This window comes from Bufo gargarizans, chromosome 5 (genome assembly GCF_014858855.1).
Source record: "Bufo gargarizans isolate SCDJY-AF-19 chromosome 5, ASM1485885v1, whole genome shotgun sequence".
NCBI lineage: Eukaryota > Metazoa > Chordata > Amphibia > Anura > Bufonidae > Bufo > Bufo gargarizans.
The window spans coordinates 159,982,956-160,009,711 of record NC_058084.1 but is presented as its reverse complement, the minus strand read 5'-3'; the positions used below and the strand labels follow the sequence as shown (position 1 = coordinate 160,009,711).

The following is a 26,756-nucleotide window of genomic DNA, read 5'->3' as shown; positions in this document are numbered from 1 at the left end:
ACAGAGGGGATATGATAGAAACGTTTAAATACATAAAGGGAATCAACAAGGTAAAAGAGGAGAGAATATTTAAAAGAAGAAAAACTGCTACAAGAGGACATAGTTTTAAATTAGAGGGGCAAAGGTTCAAAAGTAATATCAGGAAGTATTACTTTACTGAGAGAGTAGTGGATGCATGGAATAGCCTTCCTGCAGAAGTGGTAGCTGCAAATACAGTGAAGGAGTTTAAGCATGCATGGGATAGGCATAAGGCCAACCTTCATATAAGATCGGGCCAGGGGCTATTCATAGTATTCAGTATATTGGGCAGACTAGATGGGCCAAATGGTTCTTATCTGCCGACACATTCTATGTTTCTATGTGTAATGTTGGAAATCTGAACACTTATTGCCAGGTTTATACAGACATGACAGCTGATTTCTGGAGATGGCCATGGCCGTGACTCTTTGTCATTAGCTTATTGTCAAAATAATTTACAAGATAAATAATCCACCTATAGAAAAAGTTAAAAGGGCTGCTTTATGATAAGTATTACAAATACCAGAATGACACAAGAACCTTCCCACTAACCTCTAATGAAACATAACTTTTATTGATAAATCTAATTAATATATGTACAGAAAACAAAAATAAAAAGTGAATTGGATAATTTCTTGCTAAAATGCCATTTAAAAATATTGAAGGCACAGCGTAAGGCCTCATGCACACGACAGTAGCAGGTCTGTGCCCATATTGCTGTCTGCAAACAGCGGTTCTACAATATACGGGCTTCGGCCATGTGCGCATCCATTCAATGTGGGTCTGTAATTCGGAAGATATAGTGCGGTGTGGAATGGAGGCTCAGATTGGAAGCCCACGGAAACACTACGGAGTGCTTCTTTTTAGTCAAACCAATAAAATGATATAAATTGAGTATTGCCATTATTTGTAAAAAAAAACCACAGAAGTTATTATAATTAAGGCCTCTTGCACACGACTGTGTGCTGGCCGTGCCCATGCTGCGGACCGCAAATTGTGGTCCGCAATGCACGGCACTGACAGTGGGGCAGCCGCATGTGGATCACGACACCATTCACTAGAATGGGGTGTGCGATCCTTCCGCTCCGCAAAAAGATAGAACAAGCTCTATTTTTTTGTGAAACGGAAGCACGGAACGGAACCCCATGGAAGCACTCCGTAGTTCCGTAACGTGCTTCCGTTCCACACCGCATCTCCGGATTTTCACTTGAATGGGTCAGCATCCGTGATGCGGAATGCACATGGCCAGTGCCCCAGTGTATTGCGGACCGCTGTATGCGGCCCGCAATACGTCCATAGGAGCACTACGGTCGTGTACAAGAGGCCTAATACTGAATCCATTCAGAGCTTTTTCCGGCTGCTCACAGCTATTGTCCCTTATAAGCATTGCGTTCTGGAAAGGGTTAAAAACGCCACACTCTGCAGACAGGTACAGTGTTTTTTGGGCTCCTTGGCCTCATTTGGATTTGAGGATAGCATAGGCACGGCAGGCACACGGTCTTGTGCAAGAAGCCTAAATATGAATACATGTATGTGATAATGATAGTAACATTGTAAAGATATAGTTGGATGAAAAACTGACTGATGAACCTAACAGCAGTTGTCCCTTATTTATATGGTGTGTAAAGTCTTTATTTACCAGTTGATCACACTGTATTCCAGTATATTATACAAGCGATTAAGCAGGGTCAAGTTTAGAAGTAGAAAAAAGTAGTTTAGAAAAAAATATATAAAATCATTTTGCTTACATATGTATTTTTGTAAGAAATTATAACAATAAACAGTGTCTCGTAATAGGTATTGCCATATACGGTATGTAACAACTAAAAACAGTCAACACTGCAAAAAAATAAAATAAAATCCATGCTAGGGTTGCTTTTTTTTTTAGTCCCCCCCCCCCCTCCCCCCAAAAAAAGGGAGAAGGATTAAAGTCTATGAAATAGTTGTATGTACCCAAAAATGATACCAATGAAAGCATCAACTCATCCTGTAAAACAAGATCTCACTCAGCTCGGTCAATGAATATTTAAAAAGTTACAGAGGGAGGTTTATCAAAACTGGTGCAAAGGCAAACTGGCTTAGTTACTTACAGCAGCCAATCAGATTGATCCTTTCATTTTCCAAAGGAGCTCTGAAAATGAAAAGTGGAATCTGGTTGCTATGACAACTAAGCCAGTTTCCCTGGCAGCAGTTTTGATAACTCTCCCCCATAGTGCTCAGAATATGGCAACACAAACATATGAGTTTTCAAAGTATTTTTACTAAAGTAGTAATACATAAAAAATGATATAAATTGAGTATTGCCATTACGCGTATAAACCCACAGAAGTTAAGATCATTAATACTGAATCCAGTCAGAGCTTTTCCGGCTGCTCCCAGCTATTGTCCCTTATAAGCATTGGGTTCTGGAAAGGGTTAAAAACTCCACACGCTGCAGACAGTTACAGTTGTTTTTGGGCTCCCTGGCCTCATTAGGATACCTGCACAGCAGACAAGGTTTTCATGCAATTTTCTCAGTGTTTCCGCACCAAAATCCGCATGTGTTCCTTGCAAATTGTTTTGCGAATTTTGACACAGATTTGCCCTGAAATTTGCACTAATATCCGCACATACTGTGGATTTCAAAATCCACACAGAAGGTTCGTTTTCGTACATGAGATTTGTAAGATCTCATTCACTTTGCTGGTACTGTATTACTCTATTGTGTTGCTGGTACTGCCATGTGGTAAAAACCACACCTAGAGTGATGTCTGCTGCGCCAGTCATTATGGGCCCCCGCTGCCTGCGGAGCCATGTAATTTACGACGAGATGTAGGCCTCATCATAAATGACATGCCCTTTTCGGCAGTCTGTGCACTAGTCTGAAGTCTAGGCAGTTCAGGGCTGGTGTAAATAATGATGAAAGTGCCCATCACACTCTCACCATGCCCCTTTTTTGCATGGTGTAAAAATGCCAATTGTGACTAAAAAAAGTCACAATGGTATTGAAAAGTCGCAAAACTACGGTTTTGCAATTTTTTAAGCCAGAAAAACAAGGAAATGATGCAATGCAATGATTACACAGCACGGTTCACTGCAAAGATCTAATGCTTATATTAGTAGTTCACAAAACTCATCTGGTATGACAAGCCCTGGCATATTACTTGGTATCTATGTATGATGTATTAAAAAACAAGTGAAAAAATCCTGAAAATATAAAGGGGATATTGTCATTCCCTCTACATCAGTTTTCTCATGGTAAAAAGTCTCAAATGCTGGTTTTACAACTTTTTAAATGCCATTAGATTTTTTTTTTGTTGCATTTTTGCATCACCCCGCTAGTGTGTGAAAGGGGAATGGTGAGGTTGGGTGGGACCGTCGGCTCCGAAACATTTATCATTATTTATGCAGACAACCGGTGTAAATACTAACTGAAATCTACATCAGCTACTAGCTGGCATAGATTTCAGTTTGGTACATGGACTGCCGGAAGGCCATTTATTTTTTTTAACACTTTTTTTATTTTACACTTTTCATCCCCCATAAGGTCATACAAGACCTCTGGGGGACATTTACTTCACTTTTTTTTTTTTTCACTGTTGATTTCTCCTGTAACTGGGGCTGACATAGTAGCCCCAGTTACAGGAGAAATACACCCCCCCCCCCCCCAGAGAGGCTGTATAACACAATACAGTGCTGTACAGCCTCAGTGCAGGGCTGATCGAGGTCTCTGAAAGACTCTCTGGTCCCGGCGATCACATGACTGCCGGGCCGGAACAGGAAGCGCATAGCGAGCGAGCGCTGTGTATACAGTGATCTAGAAGACAGGGACACCTGGGCACTGTCCCTGCCTTCTCTAAGGGTTGCCCTGCTGTCACTGACAGCGGGCAACCCGATCAGCAGCTGCACGATTAGATTGCACCTACAGTTTCTGAATGGACGTTCAGAAATGTCCATTCAGAAATGGAGAACCACCTCCCGGACGATTTTAGTCTATGGGCGGATGGGAGGTGGTTAAAATAGCTAATGAAGTGATTTGCAAATCTGCACTTTAAATTGCTGCCAACTCAAACTTTAGTCCTTAAAAGGACTTTTGGGTCTTTGAAACGTCTTTTAAATGAGTAATTTGCGATCAAATCCTCTCTACACTCTCTGTCCCTTCCTAACAGCAGCTCTCCCTGACTCGCAATGAGCCAAACCCACGTGACCGGGTGCTATATAGCACCCGATGACGTGTTCCGGCCAGCCAATCACTGTAATGCCAGTAGAAAACATGGTTAATGGCATTACAGTGATGGCAATACTTACCAGCATGTTTATTGGCTGCTTAGAAGGCGCCAAACGTGCGGGGAGGAGACTCGAGCATGGCGCTCGAGCACATGTGGTACTCGGCCTAGCGCTCGGATCTGCCGAGCATAGCGATGCTTGAGCCGAACCGGTACTCAGCCGAGCATGCTCGCTCATCACTACTGTATATATACTATATATATATATATATATATATATACAGACGTGGACAAAATTGTTGGTACCCTTTGGTCAATGAAAGAAAAAGTCACAATGGTCACAGAAATAACTTTAATCTGACAAAAGTAATAATAAATTAAAATTCTATAAATGTTAACCAATGAAAGTCAGACATTGTTTTTCAACCATGCTTCAACAGAATTATGTAAAAAAATAAACTCATGAAACAGGCATGGACAAAAATGATGGTACCCCTAGAAAACACAGAACATAATGTGACCAAAGGGACATGTTAATTCAAGGTGTGTCCACTAATTAGCATCACAGGTGTCTACAACCTTGTAATCAGCCATTGGGCCTATATATATGGCTCCAGGTAATCACTGTGTTGTTTGGTGATATGGTGTGTACCACACTCGACATGGACCAGAGGAAGCAAAGGAAAGAGCTGTCTCAAGAGATCAGAAAGAAAATTATAGACAAGCATGTTAAAGGTAAAGGCTATAAGACCATCTCCAAGCAACTAGATGTTCCTGTGAGTACAGTTGCACATATTATTCATAAGTTTAAGATCCATGGGACTGTAGCCAACCTCCCTGGACGTGGCCGCAGGAGGAAAATTGATGACAAATCTAAGAGACGGATAATCCGAATGGTAACAAAAGAGCCTAGAAAGACTTCTAAAGAGATTCAAGGTGAACTTCATGCTCAAGGAACATCAGTGTCAGATCGCACCATCCGTCGTTGTTTGAGCCAAAGTGGACTACATGGGAGACGACCAAGGAGGACACCATTGTTGAAAACGAATCATAAAAAAGCAAGACTGGAATATGCCAAACTACATGTTGACAAGCCACAAAGCTTCTGGGAGAATGTCCTGTGGACAGATGAGACAAAAATCGAAGTTTTTGCCAAGGCACATCAGCTGTATGTTCACAGACGAAAAAATGAAGCATATCAAGAAAAGAACACTGTCCCTACTGTGAAACATGGAGGAGGCTCTGTTATGTTCTGGGGCTGCTTTGCTGCGTCTGGCACAGGGTGTCTTGAATCTGTGCAGGGTACAATGAAATCTTAAGACTATCAAGGAATTCTAGAGAGAAATGTACTAGCCAGTGTCAGAAAGCTTGGTCTCAGTCGCAGGTCATGGGTCTTGCAACAGGACAATGACCCAAAACACACCGCTAAAAACACCCAAGAATGGCTAAGAGGAAAAAATTGGACTATTCTAAAGTGGCCTTCTATGAGCCCTGACCTCAATCCTATTGAGCATCTTTGGAAGGAGCTGAAACATGCAGTCTGGAAAAGGCACCCTTCAAACCGGACACAACTGGAGCAGTTTGCTCATGAGGAGTGGGCCAAAATACCTGCTGAGAGGTGCAGATGTCTCATTGACAGTTACAGGAAGCGTTTGATTGCAGTGATTGCCTCAAAAGGTTGCGCAACAAAATATTAAGTTAGGGGTACCATCATTTTTGTCCATGCCTGTTTCATGAGTTTATTTTTTTACATAATTCTGTTGAAGCATGGTTGAAAAACAATGTCTGACTTTCATTGGTTAACATTTATAGAATTTTAATTTATTATTACTTTTGTCAGATTAAAGTTATTTCTGTGACCATTGTGACTTTTTCTTTCATTGACCAAAGGGTACCAACAATTTTGTCCACGTCTGTATATATATATATATATATCTATATAGTATATATATATCGATGTTTCAAATAGCTGAACCCTGAACCAGTGCTTTTAGCAGATAAGAAAAAAGGCTTCCAAGGAATGAGTTCCTGGGTCCCTTACATACATTTTGTATTATTACAGATGAAACAATTCTTTTCAATTTTAAACTGTGCTTTAAAAATGTATTATATGTCATAGTCTCAGACTTTTTATTGAGACTGTCTTCAAGTGCGAGGAGAGCCAACATTCTGGGTGAGTGCTTCTGTCTCCTAGTTTTAGAGATTGGTGGGGGTCTCAAGCATTTGCACCTCCACCAATCTCTAAAACTATTCTCACCCAGAATGTCGTGTCTCCTCACACCTGAAGATGCTCTCAATAGAAACCCTGTGAGCCTGTCTCAAGTCCATCCCCATCCCCAATTTAGTGGTCGTGGGGGTCTCAACACTTGGACCCCTATTGATCAAAAACTTTGATATGTCACTATGACACATTAATGTTTTTAATAGGGTTGTTGCGATACCAAAATTTTGATGCGATTTTGATACCATAAAAAAGTATTGCGATACTCGATACCATGCAAAAAAAATATAACTCCAAAAAAGCAGCATGCATTCCGCATTTAAAAAGATGGCGAATCACAGGTTTTTTTAGTTTTTTTTTTCCAGCGTTCACCGCATAGGATATTTTTAAAAATATTTTAATAGTTTGGACTTTTCGGATGTGGCGATATGTGATATATTTATTTATTTATTGTTTATATATTTTATATGTAAAATTGGGAAAGGGGTTGATTTATACTTAAAGGGTTATTCCCATCTTGCTATTTCATCCTCACCTTCAGCCAAGCTCTAGAGTTCACTTCCTGGTTTTCTGCTTCTAAGGCTGGGGGGGCTTAGGCAGTTTGAGTGAAGGCCAGCCACGCCTCTTTATGACATCACACTGAGAACTCAGTCTTTGCGTGCTAGTTCATGTGGATAGTATGAGTCATCAGCCTGCAGTGTCTGTGAGGCCCCTCCCCCCTGATGGGGAATCATCATTTAGAGAGCTGTGATAAGTGAGCTCAGTAGACAGTAACCTGTGGCTGTCCTGCAGTCTAATACAGTTTTACACACAGAACATGTCTTATCTTTTCCCCTGAACCGCTTCATATACAGCTCTACTACATCTGTCTTCCCTGAACTACTTCATATACAGCTCTGCTACATCTGTCTTTCCTGAACCGCTTCTTATATAGCTCTGCTACATCTGTCTTCCCCAGTCCCCTACCAGCACTGTGGCTAAACCGCTTATGATACAGCTCTGCTACATCTATCTTCCCTAAACCGCTTCATATACAGCTTTGCTACATCTGTCTTCTCTGAACTGCTTCATATACAGCTCTGCTACATCTGTCTTTCCTGAACCCCTTCTTATACAGCTCTGCTACATCTGTCTACTTCTCCACTACCAGCACTGTGTTTGAATCACTTCAAATACAGCTCTGCTATATCTGTCTTCCCTGAACCGCTTCTGGGGTGCTAAAATGTGTGGGATTGTATGGAAGGGGGGGGGGGGGGGCTGCTGTATGAGATTGTATGAAGGGGGGGTGTCTTGTCGAATTATGCTGAGTGGGGGTAGTTGTGTGTGGGATTGTATGCTGAGACTTATTTGCATATTAATAAAATGCTGGATTTCAGTGCATCCGATCTGTGTAGTTAGTTTACTATGGGTAAAGGGACATTCACACAGCAGTATATAATCTCACACAGCAGCCCCCTAATATATAATCTCACACAGCAGTCCCCCAGTATATAATCTTACACAGCAGCCCCCAGCATATAATCCCACACAGAATCACCCCCTCAGTATATAATCTCACACAGCAGTCCCCCAGTATATAATCTTACACAGCAGCCCCCAGCATATAATCCCACACAGACTCACCCCTCAGTCTATAATCTCACACAGCAGCCCCCCAGTATATAATCTCACACAGCAGCCCCCCAGTATATAATCTCACACAGCAGCCCCCAGTAAATAATCTCACACAGCAGCCCCAGTATATAATCTCACACAGCCCCTCCCCCAGCATACAGTCCCACACAGAATCCCCCCTTACATACAATTCTCAGCCCCTTCCCAGTAGTTACATCCACTTCTCCAGCACTGTCAGACTCTCTCAACCTCTCAGTGCTGCAGACCTTCCTACTGTTATAACAGAGCGCTCCAGTTTCCGCCCCTCGTGACCTAGGGATGTCACATGATATTGTGACATCAGAAGGTCCTTACAGAGTCTTCGAAGTCTGCCCTGCAAACAGAGCATGCACGGCTCTGTTTCAGACGATGTGCTCGTTCATGAATTAATAAAAGAGTCCGGTGTTCTACCAAAAATCCTTACTCCGGAAGTCACGAGGGGTAAGGTATTTTCACGAAGTAAGGATTTTTGTTAGAACACCGGCCATTGAATGGATGTAGTTCATCTGCGCAGGCGCGGCCCATGGAATCGCCAGGCAGCTGTGGCCGTAACTATGGGAGACCAAAGAACAACAATGAGGTAGGGGGGAAAGAATTTGATCAAGAAGGGTGGGAATTTGCTTATACAATATATTTACAAAAATGATCACTGGCACCCTATTAACAGATTAAACTGTGATCATTGTGATGGGAATACCCCTTTAATATATATATTTTTTTTACTTTTTATTTAATAACTATAAGCCCCCTTAGGGGCTAGAACCTGGGATCTATTAATCCCTTGTTATTCACCCTAATAGAGCTCTATTAGGGTGTATAGGACTTCAGACTTTCCCTGCAGCCCTATGCATAGAACACACAGCAACAGGGATGTTACCATGGCAGCCAGGGCTTCAGTAGCGCCCTGGCTGCCATGGTAACCGATCAGAGCCCCAGGATTTCAATGCTGGGGCTCTGATAAGAACTGCCACTGCCACCAATGAGAAGGGGAATAGGACTGAACTTACTATTATTCCTGGGCGCCGCTCGGGTCGCCCGCTGTGGCACCCGGTATGTTCTCCCACTCTGCATGCTAATTGCTAGCATCGGAGCAATGGAGAGGAGACTGCCCTTTTTCTCAATGGGCATTCCTTCTCCCTGGCTTTAGCGCTGTCAGATCAAAGCGCAGAGCGTCACAGCCAGAGAAGGTGAGGTTTTTTTTCTCCCTGGCTGCGACGCTCTGCGCTTTGATTGGATAGCGCTACAGCCAGGGAGAAAGAACGCCCATTGAGAAAAAGGGCAGTCTCCTCTCCATTGCTCTGATGCTAGCAATTAGCATACAGAGCGGGAGAATATACCGGGGGCCACAGCGGGCAAGTGGAGCAGCGCACAGAAATAATAGTAAGTCCAGTGAGATCCCTGGGCTCTACATATCCTGATAGTTAGTTTACAATGTTTGGACCCATTCAAAGGTCCTCTACTATCATTGGTGGCTCCTCCTCCCATCTCTCTTCTTATTGGCAGCAGTGGCGTCACAGGGGGAGGGAGATAGTGACTCCTTCTCCCCTGTGCTGCTGAGGGAACATGAGCGCGCTGACAGCAGTGTGCTCATGTTCTCTGAGGCTAGGCTGCACAGTACGGCAGCCTAGTATCGATAAATGTCAAATCCCTGTATCGTATCGATACCGGGACAAAAGTATCGATTGGGTATCGATATTTCGATACCCTGCAACAACCCTAGTTTTTAAACTATAAATTAACATTAAGCAATTGTATTGGTCAACTGATTGATGCAGGTCCCGGCTCTTAACACCCCAGGTGGACAGCTAATTTTGCCAAGGGAAGGGGCGTCCATCGTCCAGCAAAGGCATATCCTTGTGTAGAGTACATGAATGGCTCAGTTCTATTTTAGAACATCATCCTGTTCCTGTTTATTGAAGGGGTCCTGAGTGAGGAACCTCCCCATGATGATTATAATCCCTTAATGCGATTTGATTATGTCACAAGGAGATAGCAATTCCATATTAAATAGGAACATCCTCTGTTTAAGACATGAAAATATATTCATGTTTATCAGGCCTAGATATATGTCTTTATTTGTTCTTTTCCTCCTTTTGTGCTTGCATGTTTCTTTTAAGTCCTATTGTTTTTTTGCAGAATGTTAATGTTCACTCCTCTACAGTTTGATTTAATTTTCCTTGCTCTGTTGACTGTTTTCGACTCTTCTGCGATAAAACTTGAGAAACTTTTCTTAAACTGCTTGCTTCAGAACCTGTTGCTTCGAATAGTTTGGCCATGAATCCCAAACCAGCAGTCCTAATGAAGTTGCCACCAGCAAAAACATATAGAACGGGATTAATGCTACTACTGAGAAAAGCAAGAGCTATAGCATTAGGTTTAGCAGACTTAACAGCGACTCTTAGTTTTTCTGATGAATACAATTCTCCTGAAACCTGAATCATATTCACCACATGGTATGGAGTCCAGAAGAGAGCAAAGATTACTATGATCATGATGACCAGTCGGCTTGTCTTATGTTTTGATTGAAACTTCACCGTACGTAACCTTAGTCCAATGTAGGCATAGCATGACACAATGATTGTGAAAGGTATAACAAATCCCATCATAGTTTCAAACATATATTGAAAGACTATGGGCTGGAAACCGCCATTTACTGGAGGATGCTCGGCGATGCAAAGTGGTACACCATTACTAGTTTTTACTGTAAAGTAAATTAGCGTAGGGATTGAAAGCAATGATGCTATAACCCATAGTGCAAGAACTATAATCCGGGCAGTCACCTTTGTCCTGATTTTCTGTGACACATAAGGTCTGGAGACAGCTAGAAAGCGGTCCATGCCCATGAAGGTGATCAGGAATATGCTGGTATACATACTCAAGCAGCTAATGTAACGACACATTTTACATATAACCTCTCCAAATACCCACATACCGGTGGAAAGTAGGTGGAGAAAAAGCGGGGCAGTGAGGAGGACAAAAATGTCTGCTATGGCCAGATGTAAAATAAGGATGCAGGTCACAGTACGCTTCTTCATTCGTGTCAGGATTGTCCAGATGACGAATGTATTTCCTGGGAATCCAATGATAAGGGCGATTGAGAGAATTGCAATGCCAAGACCGGAAGACGATTTAGATGTATCTGAACTGGAATTGGTAAATGCAGTGGAAATTGCAGCTGTAATGTGGAGAGCGGTCATCTGCTCTGTTACGGTGTACTGTCAAGAAATAAGAGATAAAAAAAATCATTGTCATTTTATAATTATTGCGACTTCCTTTCACCAAGACGGGAATGGGCATGCAATAGGTACTTGGGGTACAACAGGGCCTATACTATACCTCATATTTACTATACCACTGCTAATCATTTCAGGATTTTCTTTTGCTTTATCATTGCTGCAGTGCCGTTACAACATAACATTGCAGACCTATGCATAATAAATAAAATAAAAATAATAGCCTATTAATAACCAAACACATGAGCAATATGAGCTGGGCATAGCATTTCTACAATATGGATCCGCAAAATACAGATGACATACGGATGTGCTCAGTATTTTTTGCTGACCCATTGACTTGAATGGGGCCTCGGACCGTGATTTGCTGACAATAATCGGATATGCACTACTTTTTTGTGTAACGGAAATACGAAAATATGGAAACGGAATGCACACAGAGTACCTTTCGTTGTTTTTGCATACCCATTGAAGTGAATGGTCCGCAAAAACACCGGAACTGAAGCGGAAAGAAAATACGTTCGTGTGCATGAGCCCTTAAGGTGGATTTAGATGGGCCGACTGAGCGGCCGATTGTTAGGAAGGAAGCGTTCAGTGAAGGAGACCACGCATTTACATGCAGAAATCTCTTTCACTGTATGAGGACGAGGGATCGCTATAGCAATCCCTGGCCCTCATACAGAATAATGGCTTCTGAGTAGCAGGTCACTGTTTAGCACAATCTGCTGCTTAGAAGCCATGATCGGTGGTGCCTGTATGAACGACAGGATCGCCCGATCATCCTCACACTGGCCAGGTACGCCGATGTGGTGACATTGCACGAAATCTCGCGCAGGGTGATGTACAGTTTCTGCAATGAAGATGGCAGCGACGGCCTCTTTGAGCACAAATAGATGAGGGGAGTATGTTTTCTTTACTTTTTTCTGCGTTTCAGGGAAAATCAACTCGTTATCATGAAGCGCAAGGAAAGTCGGCTTTGCTGCAAATCACATTTTTTCCTGAAATTTGGATCTACGCCCTTTTCGGATACTACGATTTGCTCAGTACTAGTAAAGATTGTAGGTGATATGTAAGAAAACAGTATGGATCAGTCCCCTTTGAAGTGTCTTTATGATGTAGTTGAATCACTGATCTCACGACTTTGTTAGGGTGAGTGCTACATAGACAATTCTTGCATGTTAAAGGGGTTGTCCATCTTATATTTAGTGATGGGCCACACCCCCACTGATCAGCTGTTCAGTAGTAGCCCCGACGCTGGAAGCAGATGGTTCCGTCTACTTTGTAGTGGACTGAGTGTGTGACTGCAGCACTGCCTCCATTGATTGGTGGAGTGACTACATTGACCAATCATCATCTGTGAAAACAATTGGTGCATGCATCATGTACACAATTGGTGTGGGTCCAACGTTGGACTGAAGTTCTTTGGGCACACCAGAGGAAAAACTTCTGAGGGCTCACGTGTGTGGATAAGGGACCTTAAAGGGATTCTGTCACCTCGTATTCGGTTATAGAGCTGCGGACATGCACGGCTAGATCGCAGCACGCCTCCCTGTGAAGGAGCCCAGCACCGCCTATGTCCTCCGAATCTCCTCCTTTCGTCACAGTTAGATTGCCGTAATCTCGCGATGTGCGAGCTCGCGCATGAGCAGTTCCTTCCCTGAGGCTGATGCTAGCACAGGGAAGGAACACTATACGGGCACTGCGCATGCGCGAGCTCGCGCATCGCGAGATTACGGCAATCTAACTGTGATGAAAGGAGGAGATTCGGAGGACATAGGCGGTGCTGGGCTCCTTCACAGGGGGGCGTTGCTGGGCACCAGGAAGGTTCATACAGCCCCTTGGGCACCTTACAAGGCTGATTTACATCTTAAATCATCTTTTAAACAAAATAAAAGCACACAGCCCTATAGGACCGGTATATTGCGGACATGCTAGCGGCGATCTAGCTGTGCATGTCCGCAGCTCTATAACCGAAAACGAGGTGACAGAATCCCTTTAAGGGCCCTATTTTATTAGGGGTTTATTATTGTCAGAGCTTGGGCCCACAGGAGGACCCTCTGGTGGGCCATTTCGACCCTGCCTATGTCAGAGCTTGTCGTGTGCTATACTGTCTTGGAAAATATATAATTCTCCAAGACAGTATGGCACATGAGAAGCCACACAATACACGTCATGGTAAGTTTTGCATACCTCAAACCTGAAAACACATTGAATAACACTAACTCTGTGGTTAGCAACTGTAAAATCTAGACTCTTTGAGATATACTGTATCTTCATTACCATTTTTTGCTGTTTGTTGCTTAGTTTACTTGACTTAAAGGGTCACTAGAATTTTCACTATTAAACTTGCTGACATTAGCGATGTGCTAATGTCAGCTGCACCTAACTATGCCATTCTTGTGATTATTCATGCCCCCGTTACTGCAGAATTCTTACTTGTATAGTATGCAAATTAGCCTCTAGGAGCAGGGGGGTCTCCGTTCTCCCACCTTATTACACGCTCTCCAAGTCTTGATTGACAGGGTCAGGCAGCGTTCGCATCCTCCTGCCGCCCCTGTGGGCTGGGGAAATCTCGCGCTGTTCAGTATTCAGCGCAGGTGGGGTGAGGAAGCTGGCAGCCGGCGAGCGTCCTGCCCTAACAGCGCTTGCGCCTAATACTGAACGACGCAAGATTTACCCAGCGCACTGGGGCGGCAGGAGGATGTGAACGCTGCCTGGCCCTGTCAATCAAGACTTGGAGGGCTTGTAATGAGGTGGGAGAATGGAGTCTCTATGAGCAGGAGCATCGCCCCCCCTGCTCCTAAAGGCTAATTTCCATACTATACAAGTAAGAATTCTGCAGTAACTGGGGCATGAATAATCACAAGAATGGCATAGTTAGGTGCAGCTGACATTAGCACATCGCTAATGTCAGCTAGTTTAAGAGTGAAAATTCTAGTGACAGAAACCCTTTAAGAAACCATTTACGCTGGGTTCACACCTAGGCGTTTCTCAAACGCGCGTTTCTATGCGCGTTTTTGTCGCGCGTTTTATGCGTGTTTTTTTTCATAGTGAACGCGCGTTTGACGCGCGTTTGGGTGATTGACAGCAGTGTTGTCCAAAGAGTCTATGGCCCAAACGCGTGTCAAACGCGCCAAAAAAAGCTCCTGTACTTGTTTGAGCGTCGGGCGTTTTACAGCGCGATCGTACGCGCTGTAAAACGCCCAGGTGTGAACCCTTCCCATAGGGAATCATTGGTTCTTGCCTGTTGTGCGTTTTACAGCGCGTAGGAACGCGCTGTAAAACGCTCAGGTGTGAACCCAGCGTTAGGCTGAGTTCACACGAGTGTGACAGATTTGGTCCGGATGCGTTCAGGGTGCGTTCAGTTAAACTCGCACCATTTTGCAAGCAAGTTCAGTCAGTTTTGGCTGCAATTGCGTTTAGTTGTTCAGTTTTTTCCGCGCGGGTGCAATGCGTTTTGATGCGTTTTTCACGCGCGTGATAAAAAACTGAAGGTTTACAAACAACATCTCCTAGCAACCATCAGTGAAAAACGCATCGCACCCGCACTTGCTTGCAGATGCAATGCGTTATTAACGCAGCCCCATTCACTTCTATGGAGCCAGGGCTGCGTGAAAAAACGCAGAATATAGAACATGCTGCAATTTTAAAGCATTGCAGAAGTGATGCATGAAAAAAAACGCTCATGTACACAGCCCCATTGAAATGAATGGGTCAGGATTCAGTGCAGGTGCAATGCGTTCACCTACTGCATTGCACCCGCGCGGAAATCTCGCCCGTGTGAACGCAGCCTTAGATGTAATAATCAGTGACATTCGAGCAATCTGATTAAGGACTCATGCTTTAACAAAAAGCAACAAAATATGTAAAAACAACAGTTTAGTCAACTAAATATGTAAATAAATTAATTAAAGCATTTATTATGTAAAGAAAGTTAATACAAGGCGCTTACTAATGTATTGTTATTATCCATATTGTCTCCTTTGATGGCTGGATTCATTTTTCCACCACATTATACACTGCTAGTTTCCATGGTTACGACCGCCCTGCAATCCATCAGCAGTGGTCATGCTTGTACACTAGAGGAAAAAAGCATCAGCCTATGTGCTCTGCCATGATCTCGGCCACCAGAGAGGCTGGCACTTTTTCCTATAGTGTGCAAGCACGGCCATCACAGAGGAATTGTAGGGCGGTCATAACCCTGAAAACGAGCAGTGTATAATGTGATGAAAAAATGTATCAAGCTAGCAAAGGAAGCAATATGGATAACAACAATACATTAGTAAGTGGCTTGTATTCACTTTCTCTACATGATAAATGCCATTTGCTGAAGTGACACAACCCCTTTAAGTAATGAATCTAGATTATATATTTGCTAACTATGTAGCCAACATCTTCATTAATCAAAAGTGTAACATAATTATAATTTAAAATAGCATTAATATAAAAAATGATGATTTACATGGTACTTACATTTTTAGTCATCATGTAGCAGTCTACTGTGAACCTGGAGTATCCGAATTTGTGTGTCAATATTCATTAGCACCTGTGAAAAGACTGCAGACACTACTTCTCCAAAGTGTGTAGATGAGATTCTTTGCAGGATATTTCCACATCGTCCATCAGAGTATTGCAAATAAAGCTTCCTACTGTTACCGCCTGTAACAGTATTTCCTTTTATAATATCCTATAATATTTCACAAGTAGCATTTACAGCCCATATTTAGACACATCCCCTGGGTAGGGTAATGATGCATGCTTGTCTGGAAGCAGTATTCATCAATATGTTTCTCAATAACCCCTCTCACCATTGGCGTATATTTGAAAATATGCAGTAGGTACAATAATTGGTAAAAGTTAAAAAAAACAACAACACATATATAATAAAATCAGCATGAAAAAATTATTTTCTTTATTGCAAACATGGTGATATATTACAAAATTCACGATCAAATGCTATAACACAGATATTTTAGATAAATGGACAAAAAAATAATTCTTAAATAAACTGATTTACATAAATCAATGAACAAAAAAAGCCACAATTACAAAAAGATGTCTGAACTGAGAAAACATGTATATTTTTTGAGAAACGGCACCTCTTGTGTTCATAGGGTGTGTTTGCTATTGCAGCCCAGCCCCATTCCCTTCAATTAGGGCTCATGCACATGACCGTTGCCTGTTTTGTTGTCCGCAAAACACGGATACCGGCCATGTGCATTGCAATTTTGCGGAACATAATAGAACTGTCCTGTGTAAATTTCCTTTGTGACAAATTACTTGGCTATTTTTTGTAAGCAGCGGGTTCAATGACAGGGAGCTGCGATAGCGCCGCCCCCGTCATTGTACCCCTCAGATACCTTGTTCATACAAAATCGCGGCATCTGACTGTACAAACAGTGTGAAATTAACATTAAAAAAAACATTACATCAAACTTACCGCATCCATTTGCGCGCGATCTAGCTTAAAGATCTCGGCCGAAATCACGTGCGGCTCGAGATTATGTCATCACACCGGCGGAGGGGGAGGAGGGGCGTGATGATGTAATCTTACTCTGCCTGGGATTTCGCCGAGATCTTAAAGCAAGATGGAGGCTGGCGGCCCTTTGGATTTCAGGATCAATGGATTTGCTGACACGAAGCACGAAATTCGGCTTCTAGGCGAATTGAATAATTCCTGAAATTTGGATCGAATTCCATTTCATGGGATCCTATTCGTTCATCTCTAGTTCTATCCTAGGCCATAATAATAATAGGACATGTTCTATTTTCATTAGCCCTAAGGCCCCTTTCACACGAGCTAGTTTTCCGCGCGGGTGCAATGCGTGACGTGAACGCAAAGCACCTGCACTGAATCCTGACCCATTCATTTAAATGGGTCTGTGTACATGAGCGTTGTTTTTCACGCATCAGTCCTGCGTTGCGTGAAAATCGCAGCATGTTCTATATTCTGCGTTTTTTTTTTACGCAGCCCTGGCCCCATAGAAGTGAATGGTGCTGCGTGAAAAATGCATTGCATCCGCAAGCAAGTGCGATGGGTTTTTCAAAACCGAAAACTCCGATCCAATGGTATATTAATAGGGACTCCTGACTTTACATTGAAAATCAATGGGGGACGGATCCGTTTGCAATTGCACCATATTGTGTCAACGTCAAACGGATCCGTCCCCATTGACTTGCATTGTAAGTCAGGACGGATCCGTTTGGCTCCGCACGGCCAGGCGGACACCAAAACGCTGCAAGCAGCGTTTGGGTGTCCGCCTCCTGAGCGGAATGGAGGCGGAACGGAGCAAAACTGATGCATTCTGAGCGGATCCTTATCCATTCAGAATGCATTGGGGATGTACGGATCCGTTCGGGGCCGCTTGTGAGAGCCTTCAAACGGAACTCACAAGTGGAACCCCAAACACAAGTGTGAAAGTAGCCTAAGTCGTCTGCTTGCCAGCTCTGTAATTGTGACAGGAATTAATCTTCTGCACTTTTCTGTAATTTCTTCTGTATGGGGACAGACTAGCTGAGGAGGGAATGGCTTCTCCTAGGTCTTTGGATTTAACTCACAGATAGATTTTCAGGGGATGCTTTCTTTCTGGAACTCTGGAGGTTGTAGTTTCTGCTTTCTTCATCCAGCTGAGATTTTAATACTGGGGAGGGAGCGGGGCCGCACTGGCCACCAATGCTTTTAATACTGGGGAGGGGGTCTGGTCCCTGCTGCCTGGCAGCACCCGATCAGGGGGCTAAGATCTGCACAATTAACCCCTCAGGTGGTGCCAGGGGGCAGTTATGTACACAGTTCTTAGTATATTCTAACTTGAAGCGTCCCCATCACCTCATCTGTGTTAGAATATACTGTTGGATCTGAGTTTTCACAATATTGAAAACTCAGATCTGAAAAAGCTGTTATGCAGACGGATCCGCACTGAACAGATACCATCGTTTGCATTATAGGTGCGGATACGTCTGTGCAGATACCAGATGGATCCGCACCGAACGCAAGTGCGAAAGTAGCCTTATCCTGAAAGCTTCTAATTTTAAGCAGAAGTATTTATTCCTTCCAATGATTGCTAAAACCTGCTGGAACAGAGACCAAAGCTGTACACTGCTTAGATACAAGTTATCTTCAGTAAAGGAACGTTTGAACTTCTTCATGTAAGGGTCTGGACATCATTTCTTTTGCAAAATTTCTCTATTACTCCTACTATCACTACACTCAAATTAATTGCAAGTCAGCCAGGAGCCAGGTGTCCAGCCGTACCCAGGTAGGAGACACCGTTAACACAATTACCACTACTCTACAGAGACACTATAGGCCATTACACCACTCTGGCATTCCTAATCTTGGAAGTGCGTTATAATACCTTGGAAGGGCCCTGGGATAGTACCCTGTGCACACTGCAATTGGCGTCACGACAAATACAGAACATTAACTACCCGTATCCTGGCCATTGCAGACACACCCCGGTCTATATAAAGTCTCACAGCTGAGAATGCATATCAGGGAAAAGAACTATCCAAGTGGAGAAAAAACTGCCTGTGGAGATCAGATACAGGAATGTGTGAAGACACAGATCTCGAGAAGGGTACACAAAATTATTCTGCATTGAAATTTTACAAGAGCACATTAGCCTTCATAATTCTTAAATGGAAGACGTTTGACAGCCAGAACTCTCCCTAAAGCTGGCTGCCCCACCAAACTAAGTAACCAGGGGAGATGGGCCTTGGTAAGAGAGGTGACCAATGGTAAATCCAATGGTTACTCTGGCTCCAAAGCTCCAAAGATCCTGTGTGAAGATGGGAGAAACTTTCAGAAGGTCAGTCATCACTGCAGCATTTCACCATTCTTGGCTTTATGGCAAAGTGGACAGAAAGACGCCTCTACCAGGTAAAAGACACATGAAAGCCTGCCTGGAATTTGCAATAAATCCCCTATAGGACTCTCAGACTGTGAGAAACAAGATTGTCTGGTCTGATGAAACTAAGATTGAACTTTAAGGCCTCAATTCTAAGCATTATGTGTGAATGAAACCAAGCTCTGCTCATCGCCTGCCCAATACCATCCCTACGGTGAAGCATGTTGGTAGCAGCATCATTTTGTGGGGCTTTTTTTTCAGCTGGAACAAAAATACTGGTCAGGGTTGAGGTAAATCTGAATGGAGCAAAGTACAGAGATATCCTTAATAAAATCTGGTCCAGAGTGCTCTGGACCTCTGACTGGGCCAAAGGTTCACCCTCCAACAACACAAGGGCCCTAAGAACACAGCCAAGACAACAGGGGAATAGCTTAGGGTCAACTCTGTGAATATCCTTGAGTGGGCCAGCCAGAGCCCTGACTTGTATGATTTGTGTATATGCTGTATATGATCAATTATATTTTACAAAAAATAAGGATCTATCCACATGGCCATCTTAAAAATTCTTAATAAGAAATAACTTATTTGTGCCTCAATATGCAATCTAGAGGCAATCGGAGGTAGAGTATGAGCTCATAGATTTCTAATAAAACAATCAAGCCAAGTTTCATCACATTCCAATATTACAGAAGTATGTTTCCCTAGTAGCATTACTTCTAGGAGAGAATGTAGAGCTTTGCAGAAGAAACATACCGCAGCACATGGAGTGGTTATGAAACCATAATGCAGTTCTACTGTAAGGCTCTGTGCCCTTGGCTTTATGTGTATACGACTAAGATTTATTTAACTAAAACATCAAAAATAAACAGATATTGAAAAATATCACAAGCAATCATTTGTAAAAATCCTGCATGGACACAAAAAAAATAAGTTTTTTTACTGAAATAACAGGACATTTTAATCCAGGTCAGTAAAATTAAAGGGAAATGGTGTGATGGCCCTATTCTCTAGTGTTATCTATGTTACATTTATTCAAAATTCAGCTGAGCCTCAGAATAGTACATTCACATTACATCACTTCATAACGAGGCAGTTCTGTTGCATTCAGTAACATATAGTACCTGAAATGCATTTTACACTCCATCATACAAGTAGCTTTAAACACACGACTTTGCACCTATAGCACCTAAAATAATTATTGACACTCATCTAAGCAAATCAAAAACTTCATTTGTTCACATTGTCCAATTCCATTGACTCACCTTGACTCTTCTGCGAGAACATATGGGGGACTTTGCGAAAATTATTGGAATCAGAGCCAACTCCTTCAAAGAGCCTGGCCATGAATTCTGCTCCAGCAGTTTTTATAAAGTTGCCACCAGCAAATACATATAAAATAGGGTTAACACTGCTACTAAAAAATGCAAAAGCTGTAGCATTAGCCCTTGCGCTTTTAGCTGCTACTTTAAGTTTTTCTGATGAAAATAGTTCTCCTGACACTTGCATTATATTCACAACTTGGTATGGCAGCCAGAAGAGGGCAAAAGTAACTACAATCATGATGACCAAATGACTTGTCCTATGTTTGGTCTGAAACTTTGCAGTACGTAACCTAAGTCCAATGTAGACATAGCAGGATATTATGATTGTGAATGGAAATACAAAACCTGTCATCAGCTCAAAAAGATATTGAAAGATCACATGTCCTGTAGAACTATGAAAAGGTATGCACAGCATCTTATGTTTAAAGGGAATTACTTCCCGGTAGAGTGGCATGGGAATGGCTAAGAGAGATGCTATCAACCATATTACAAAAACCATATTGCTAACAGCTGGTTTAGTTCTTATGGTTAGAAAAGCTATTGGTTTTGAGACAGCAAGAAATCGGTCTATACTCATTGAGGTGATGAGGAGAATGCTGGCATACATACTCAAACAGCTGATGTAATGGCACAACTTGCAGATAATAGTCCCAAATGCCCATGTACCCGTAGCTAGAAAATGGATAAACACTGGTGCTGTGAGGATGACAATGATGTCTGCAACAGCTAAATGTAAAATGAGAATGCAGGCAACAGTCCGCTTCTTCATACAGGCCAACACAGTCCAGATGACAAAGGCATTTCCTGGAAATCCAATGGAAAAGGCAATAGAGAGGATTGCAATGCCAAGACTGGATCCAGTGGTGTGGACCTTCGTGACGTTTGTAGGAGTCATATTGGTAGTCATTATCAGTCCATCAATTAAATTCTGTTAAGAAAGATAAATGTCAGTTACTATATTATTTTAAATTATATTTAATGTTTCACCGGTCTATATAGATCAAACGTCATAAAGATAAGAATCCACCTAAAAATGGCAAGAAGGTATGCAAATGAGCTTTAGCAAGCTCTGCTTTTAATACCACTAGGTGTAAGGTGGCTATCCTATAAGTCAATGTTTGACCCTTTAAACAGGCCTTGACACATGACCTTGATAATAATTAAGCCAACATCTCATCTGCAGACAGCAGTTTTAGGGTGATTGTCCCTCATTATTGCAGAGCAGAGAGTCCTGGTTTAACTGATTGAGAGGCCTAAGTCATTTAAACGATGGCCAATTGGCATTAAGGGGCCTAAAGTGTGGCCAGAAAACATCCCCCCACACCATTACACCACCAGCCTGCACAGTGGTAACAAGGCATGATGGATACATGTTCTTATTCTGTTTACGCCAAATTCGGACTCTACCATTTAAATGTCTCAACAGAAATCGAGACTCATCAGACCAGGCAACATTTTTCCAGTCTTCAACAGTCTAATTTTGGTGACCTTGTGCAAATTGTAACCTCTTTTTCCTATTTGTAGTGGAGATGAGTGGTACCCGGTGGGGTCTTCTGCTGTTGTAGCCCATCCGCCTCAAGGTTGTGCGTGTTGTGGCTTCACAAATGCTTTGCTGCATACCTTGGTTGTAACGAGTGGTTATTTCAGTCAACGTTGCTCTTCTATCAGCTTTAATCAGTCGGCCAATTCTCCTCTGACCTCTAGCATCAACAAGGCATTTTCGCCCACAGGACTGCGCATACTGGATGTTTTTCCCTTTTCACACCATTCTTTGTAAACCCTAGAAATGGTTGTGCGTGAAAATCCCAGTAACTGAGCAGATTGTGAAATACTCAGACCGGCCCGTCTGGCACCAACAACCATGCCACGCTCAAAATTGCTTAAATCACCTTTCTTTCCCATTCTGACATTCAGTTTGGAGTTCAGGAGATTGTCTTGACCAGGACCACAACCCTACATGCATTGAAGCAACTGCCATGTGATTGGTTGACTAGATAATCGCATTAATTAGAAATAGAACAGGTGTTCCTAATAATTCTTTAGGTGAGTATATATCTTCTTATGGAAAACGTCTAATCGGCATGAGGAATCTTAGGCAGCACTTTCTGGCCTGGACTGATGAGGAACAATTACCCTGAAAGAGCTGTTGCAGATGAGATGCTAGCTTAATTATTATCCAAGTCATGTCTCAAGGCGTGTTTAAAAGATAGAACATTGACTTATAGGATATCTACCTTACATCTGGTAGCATTCGAGGAAGAGCTTGCTGATAGCTTATTTGCATACCATCTTCTCAGAATTCCAGAGGTGCAATCCCTGGCCTATAAAACTCCTTATGTTGATAGCCACTCTCCATAAGGAGAAATAATATATCCCAAATCGTACAAATGGCCTCTTGACTCTATACAATATTACTTCTAGATGGTCGCTTTTTTTTTTATTATCTATTTTTAATGTCCCACTAGGACACTACTAGTGGATAAATGTTTAAAGTTTTATATTGTTTGATATATCTTGATATATGCTCTATTGTTTTCACTGTATTTGACCTGTTTTCATTTGGTTTCTATGAAATGCTGTAATGTGTCTTAAAAAATGTTTTGGAAGTGTACTGATGTGGCTGGAACACATGTTTATCTACTTTTATGTAGGGCCTTCTGATAGGAGAGCATTGTTTGTTTCTGTGCTTTCAGCTATGGCAACGTGCACCTGCGTACTGGGATGTGCTGACTATCCCCCATGTTTTTCTTTGCAGCCTGCACTGGAGGTGTGGCTGACTCCATTGTTTGTGTTCTCCTGTTTAGCCTCTCTGTCCCATAGGCTGATATTAATCAGTACAAGTATAAAGCTGTAGCCTGCTCTCCCTGCATTTATTGGAGGCCATTTGGCCCCAGGAGAGGTAAAATACAGAGTGGGCTCAGCAGGCATGTGGGACCTGCATTCCCTGAATGTAATGGAGACCATTGTGGCACCAAAAGAGGTATAATATAGTGTGGGCTCAGCAGGGATGTGGAACCTGCATTCCCAGTACGGCACCATTTTGCACAAAATGTATTTGTGAAGAATCTCACATTGATAACGTAGCATTAACATTAGTACATTTTGTACAGTGAGTATATGGCACTATTGCATTTACTTGATTATTTGTGTTTGCAGAGTGCTGTTACATTGTTTTTGCATAACTAAGCTACCATTGAGCTCCTGTTTCCATAGTTCCCAACTGTCCCTAATTTGGCAGGACTGACCCTGATTTTCAGAGACAGTCCTGATATTTAAGCTATCCTGGGCCCAAAATATCGCCACTTTGAGAATTCACAAATATTTAGAATATAGTGATATATATTCGTATTAGAGAATATTCTAGATTATTTTTTTTTACTTGAACACATGATCTCTTCCTGCTTCTTGCTTGTGGGCCAATGAGAAGGCTGCAGTGTCTTTGTCAGAGCTTAGCAACATCCCTAGCAACCAATAGGAAGTTACCTACCCCTTACTATATAAGAACCTCCCCAGCAGCCCTTGTATGCAGTATTTTGCAGATCTGAGAGACAGCAGTGACGTTGCTGTGCTCTCCGCTTTCCTGTGCCATTACATTAGATAGTTAATTAGCTTATATATATAATACAGATAGTTAGTGGGAGATAGTCACTGTAGGTTATATCCTGATATAGTGTAGCTGATAGGGTCTGCTCTCCATACATACATGCTACATACATAGTGCTGTGATGTCACTACAATACTTAGTGCACCAATCAGTAATATGTAGTCAGACCTGCTAAAATGTGAAGTTGCAAGTATTTCGCAAAAACATGCGCATAATCAATTGCCGATTTGCGCAATCACAAATATATTGGAGCACTCTTTCTGCATATAAAGCTATTGTAATGTTCTGCCGTCCCAACCATTTTCTCCAGTCTCAGGAAACTTCTAGCAACTTGAAAAATGTAGCAACAGTGACCCACGCCTGTATTGCGTGCGCATTAAGCGAATATAACATTGCCGATTTTCGCAATCAAGTGAATAATCACGAATTCTCGAATTCGTGTATTTATTACGAATATTCGCCCAAATATTAGTTAAATATCGCAAATATTGCCCCTGCCGCTCATCACTAGTGAAGAGAAGACGTAGGCTTCCTGGCCCAGGACTAGGTCTTAGGCTTCCTGGCGTTTCACCTGACTATAGTGTGTTCAGTCAGAGGAGGGTGCAATGGATAGACTGTGAGGAGAATACTTCAGGCCTCATAGTTTGGACTAAAGGCTCATACACACAAACTTATTTTCTTTCCGCTTCCGTTCCGTTTTTTTGCGGACCGTATGCGGAAGCATTCACTTCAATGGGGCTGTAGAAAATACGGAAGTTACTGCATGTGTATTCCGTTTCCGTTTGTCCTCATGGCCTTTCCGCAAAAAAGTAGTGCATGTCCTATTATTGTCCACAAATCACGGTCCGAGTTCCCATTCAAGTCAATGGGGCCGCAAAAAATACGGCACGCACAAGGAACACATCCATATGTCATCTGTATTTTGTGAATCCATACTGTAGAAATGCTATGCCCAGCCCATATTGCTCATGTGTTTGGTGATTAATAACTTACTGTTTCGGTTTCCGATCCGCAAAAAACGGATCAAATACGGAAACCATACGGATATGTTTTGTGCAATAACGGAACGGAAGAGGACTTAAATCAGAGAAAAAAACTCAGATACAAAACAACGGATCCGTTAAAAACGGACCGCAAAACAACAACGGCCATGTGCATGAGCCCTAAGCCTTAACCTCCTAGGCTGGCTTAGAATGTTTTGCAGCTGTCATTGCTGCTTGTAATTTGAATATCTGCACCTCGCTGTAGGAACTGCTGAAATTTGAGAAGCTTGTGCACCTCACAGTTGGAACTGCATAGCAGATAAATTGCTATTTGAGGAATTGTATCAAGAGAAACAGATTGCTGCATCCAAGAGAACAGTGAGATTTGATAGACCTTGTTCCAGCCCAGTCAGAGCCTTAACTGGCTTGTAAGGGCTCATGCACATGACTGTATGCCCTGTGAGACATATGGTCCATGAGCGGGCCATATGTCCCAGAGCGGCATACATCGTGTGCACGGGAGCGCATCGGGCCGCTCGCGGGTCTATTGTCCCGCACTTATATGATATTATAAGTGCAGGACAATAGCCCTGCGGGCAGCCCGATGTGCACATCATCATAGTAACCTATAATGCTGTGCGCTCCCGTGCGCACAATGTATGCCGCTCCGGGTCATATGGCCCGCTCACGGACCGTATGTCTCACAGGGCATAAGGTCATGTGCATGAGCCCAAAGACGGTGTACCTCCTTCCTGTGTAGACATGTTCTGCAACCTGCTGTCAAGTTAAAAAACAAACAGTGAATATTTATCTCAGTCTCCTGCCTATCAATTCACACTCTAACACCAAGGACACCCCACCTTTTACCAGACAGAAAACGCTACACACGGTGTGCCCTTGGGGAACTACTACTTCCATTGTCCCAAGTGCAACTCCCCTTGTCATTGCAGTATCTATCTATCTATCTATCTATCTATCTATTATCTATCTATCTCTGCAAAGGCAAAATATACAAAGAATATTGCAGTTCTCCAGAATACACAGTATTCTACTGTATGCTGAGTGTAACTTGGCTGGATGAAAATCCTCTCACCAATCAGCAGTTCATTAATAACAAAACAGCAGCTATCTAAAGAGCTCAGCATCATTGTAATATAACAGAGCATGCTATTATCTGTCTATCTATCTATCTATCTATCTAGAAAAAACTAGAAAGTAAATAATCCAAAGATACAGTAGGTACTAATTCACGTAGAAAAAACAGAGAAATATCAAGGCTAACGTGATAATTAAAAATCCCTATATTATATTGAATGGGTAAGGGTACAGAGGTGCCCATAATTAAAAACGTAATGCCAAATAGCTATATACGGGACAAAGCAAGCTCCCACGAAAGGCTTAAAAAATATATACTGAAGAAATTATAATAATGACAGGGATCAGATGGGGGGGAAAAACTATCCCTATTTCACCCTGGATGTTTCTGAGCCCAGGGTGGCCCCCTGATGGTGGAGGTTCCCTGTCCCTGTTCCTAAATCTATTAAATCCCTGTTACAGCCCTATATATGACAAGATACATAAAAAATATAAATAAACCCAAAAATTATTAAGTGATTCCAATGCGTTTCGCCTACACCTGGAGGTTCATCAGGGGGTGATATGAAGTAATG

The 26,756-nt window shown here is 42.5% G+C and overlaps 2 protein-coding genes across 9 annotated transcripts in view; both read right to left on the bottom strand.

Moving 5' to 3' along the window:
- Positions 1-9,560: 9,560 nt before the first annotated feature.
- Positions 9,561-15,933, bottom strand: LOC122938969 (leukotriene B4 receptor 1-like). Its single transcript, XM_044294864.1, has 2 exons — positions 15,804-15,933; positions 9,561-11,312 (listed from the first exon to the last, which is right to left on the bottom strand). The coding sequence occupies exons 1-2, from the start codon at positions 15,816-15,818 to the stop codon at positions 10,245-10,247; spliced, it is 1,083 nt and encodes a 360-aa protein (XP_044150799.1). The 5' UTR covers positions 15,819-15,933; the 3' UTR covers positions 9,561-10,244.
- A 2,409-nt stretch (positions 15,934-18,342) lies between these two features.
- LOC122938431 (leukotriene B4 receptor 1-like) overlaps positions 18,343-26,756 on the bottom strand; it is a 68,473-nt gene continuing 60,059 nt past the window's right edge. For all 8 annotated transcript variants that reach the window (XM_044293932.1, XM_044293939.1, XM_044293933.1 and 5 more), the window contains one exon: positions 18,343-21,427. In XM_044293932.1, coding sequence (XP_044149867.1) covers positions 20,405-21,427 — 1,023 coding nt within the window. In that variant the 3' untranslated portion in view covers positions 18,343-20,404. The remainder of the gene's footprint in view (positions 21,428-26,756) is intronic.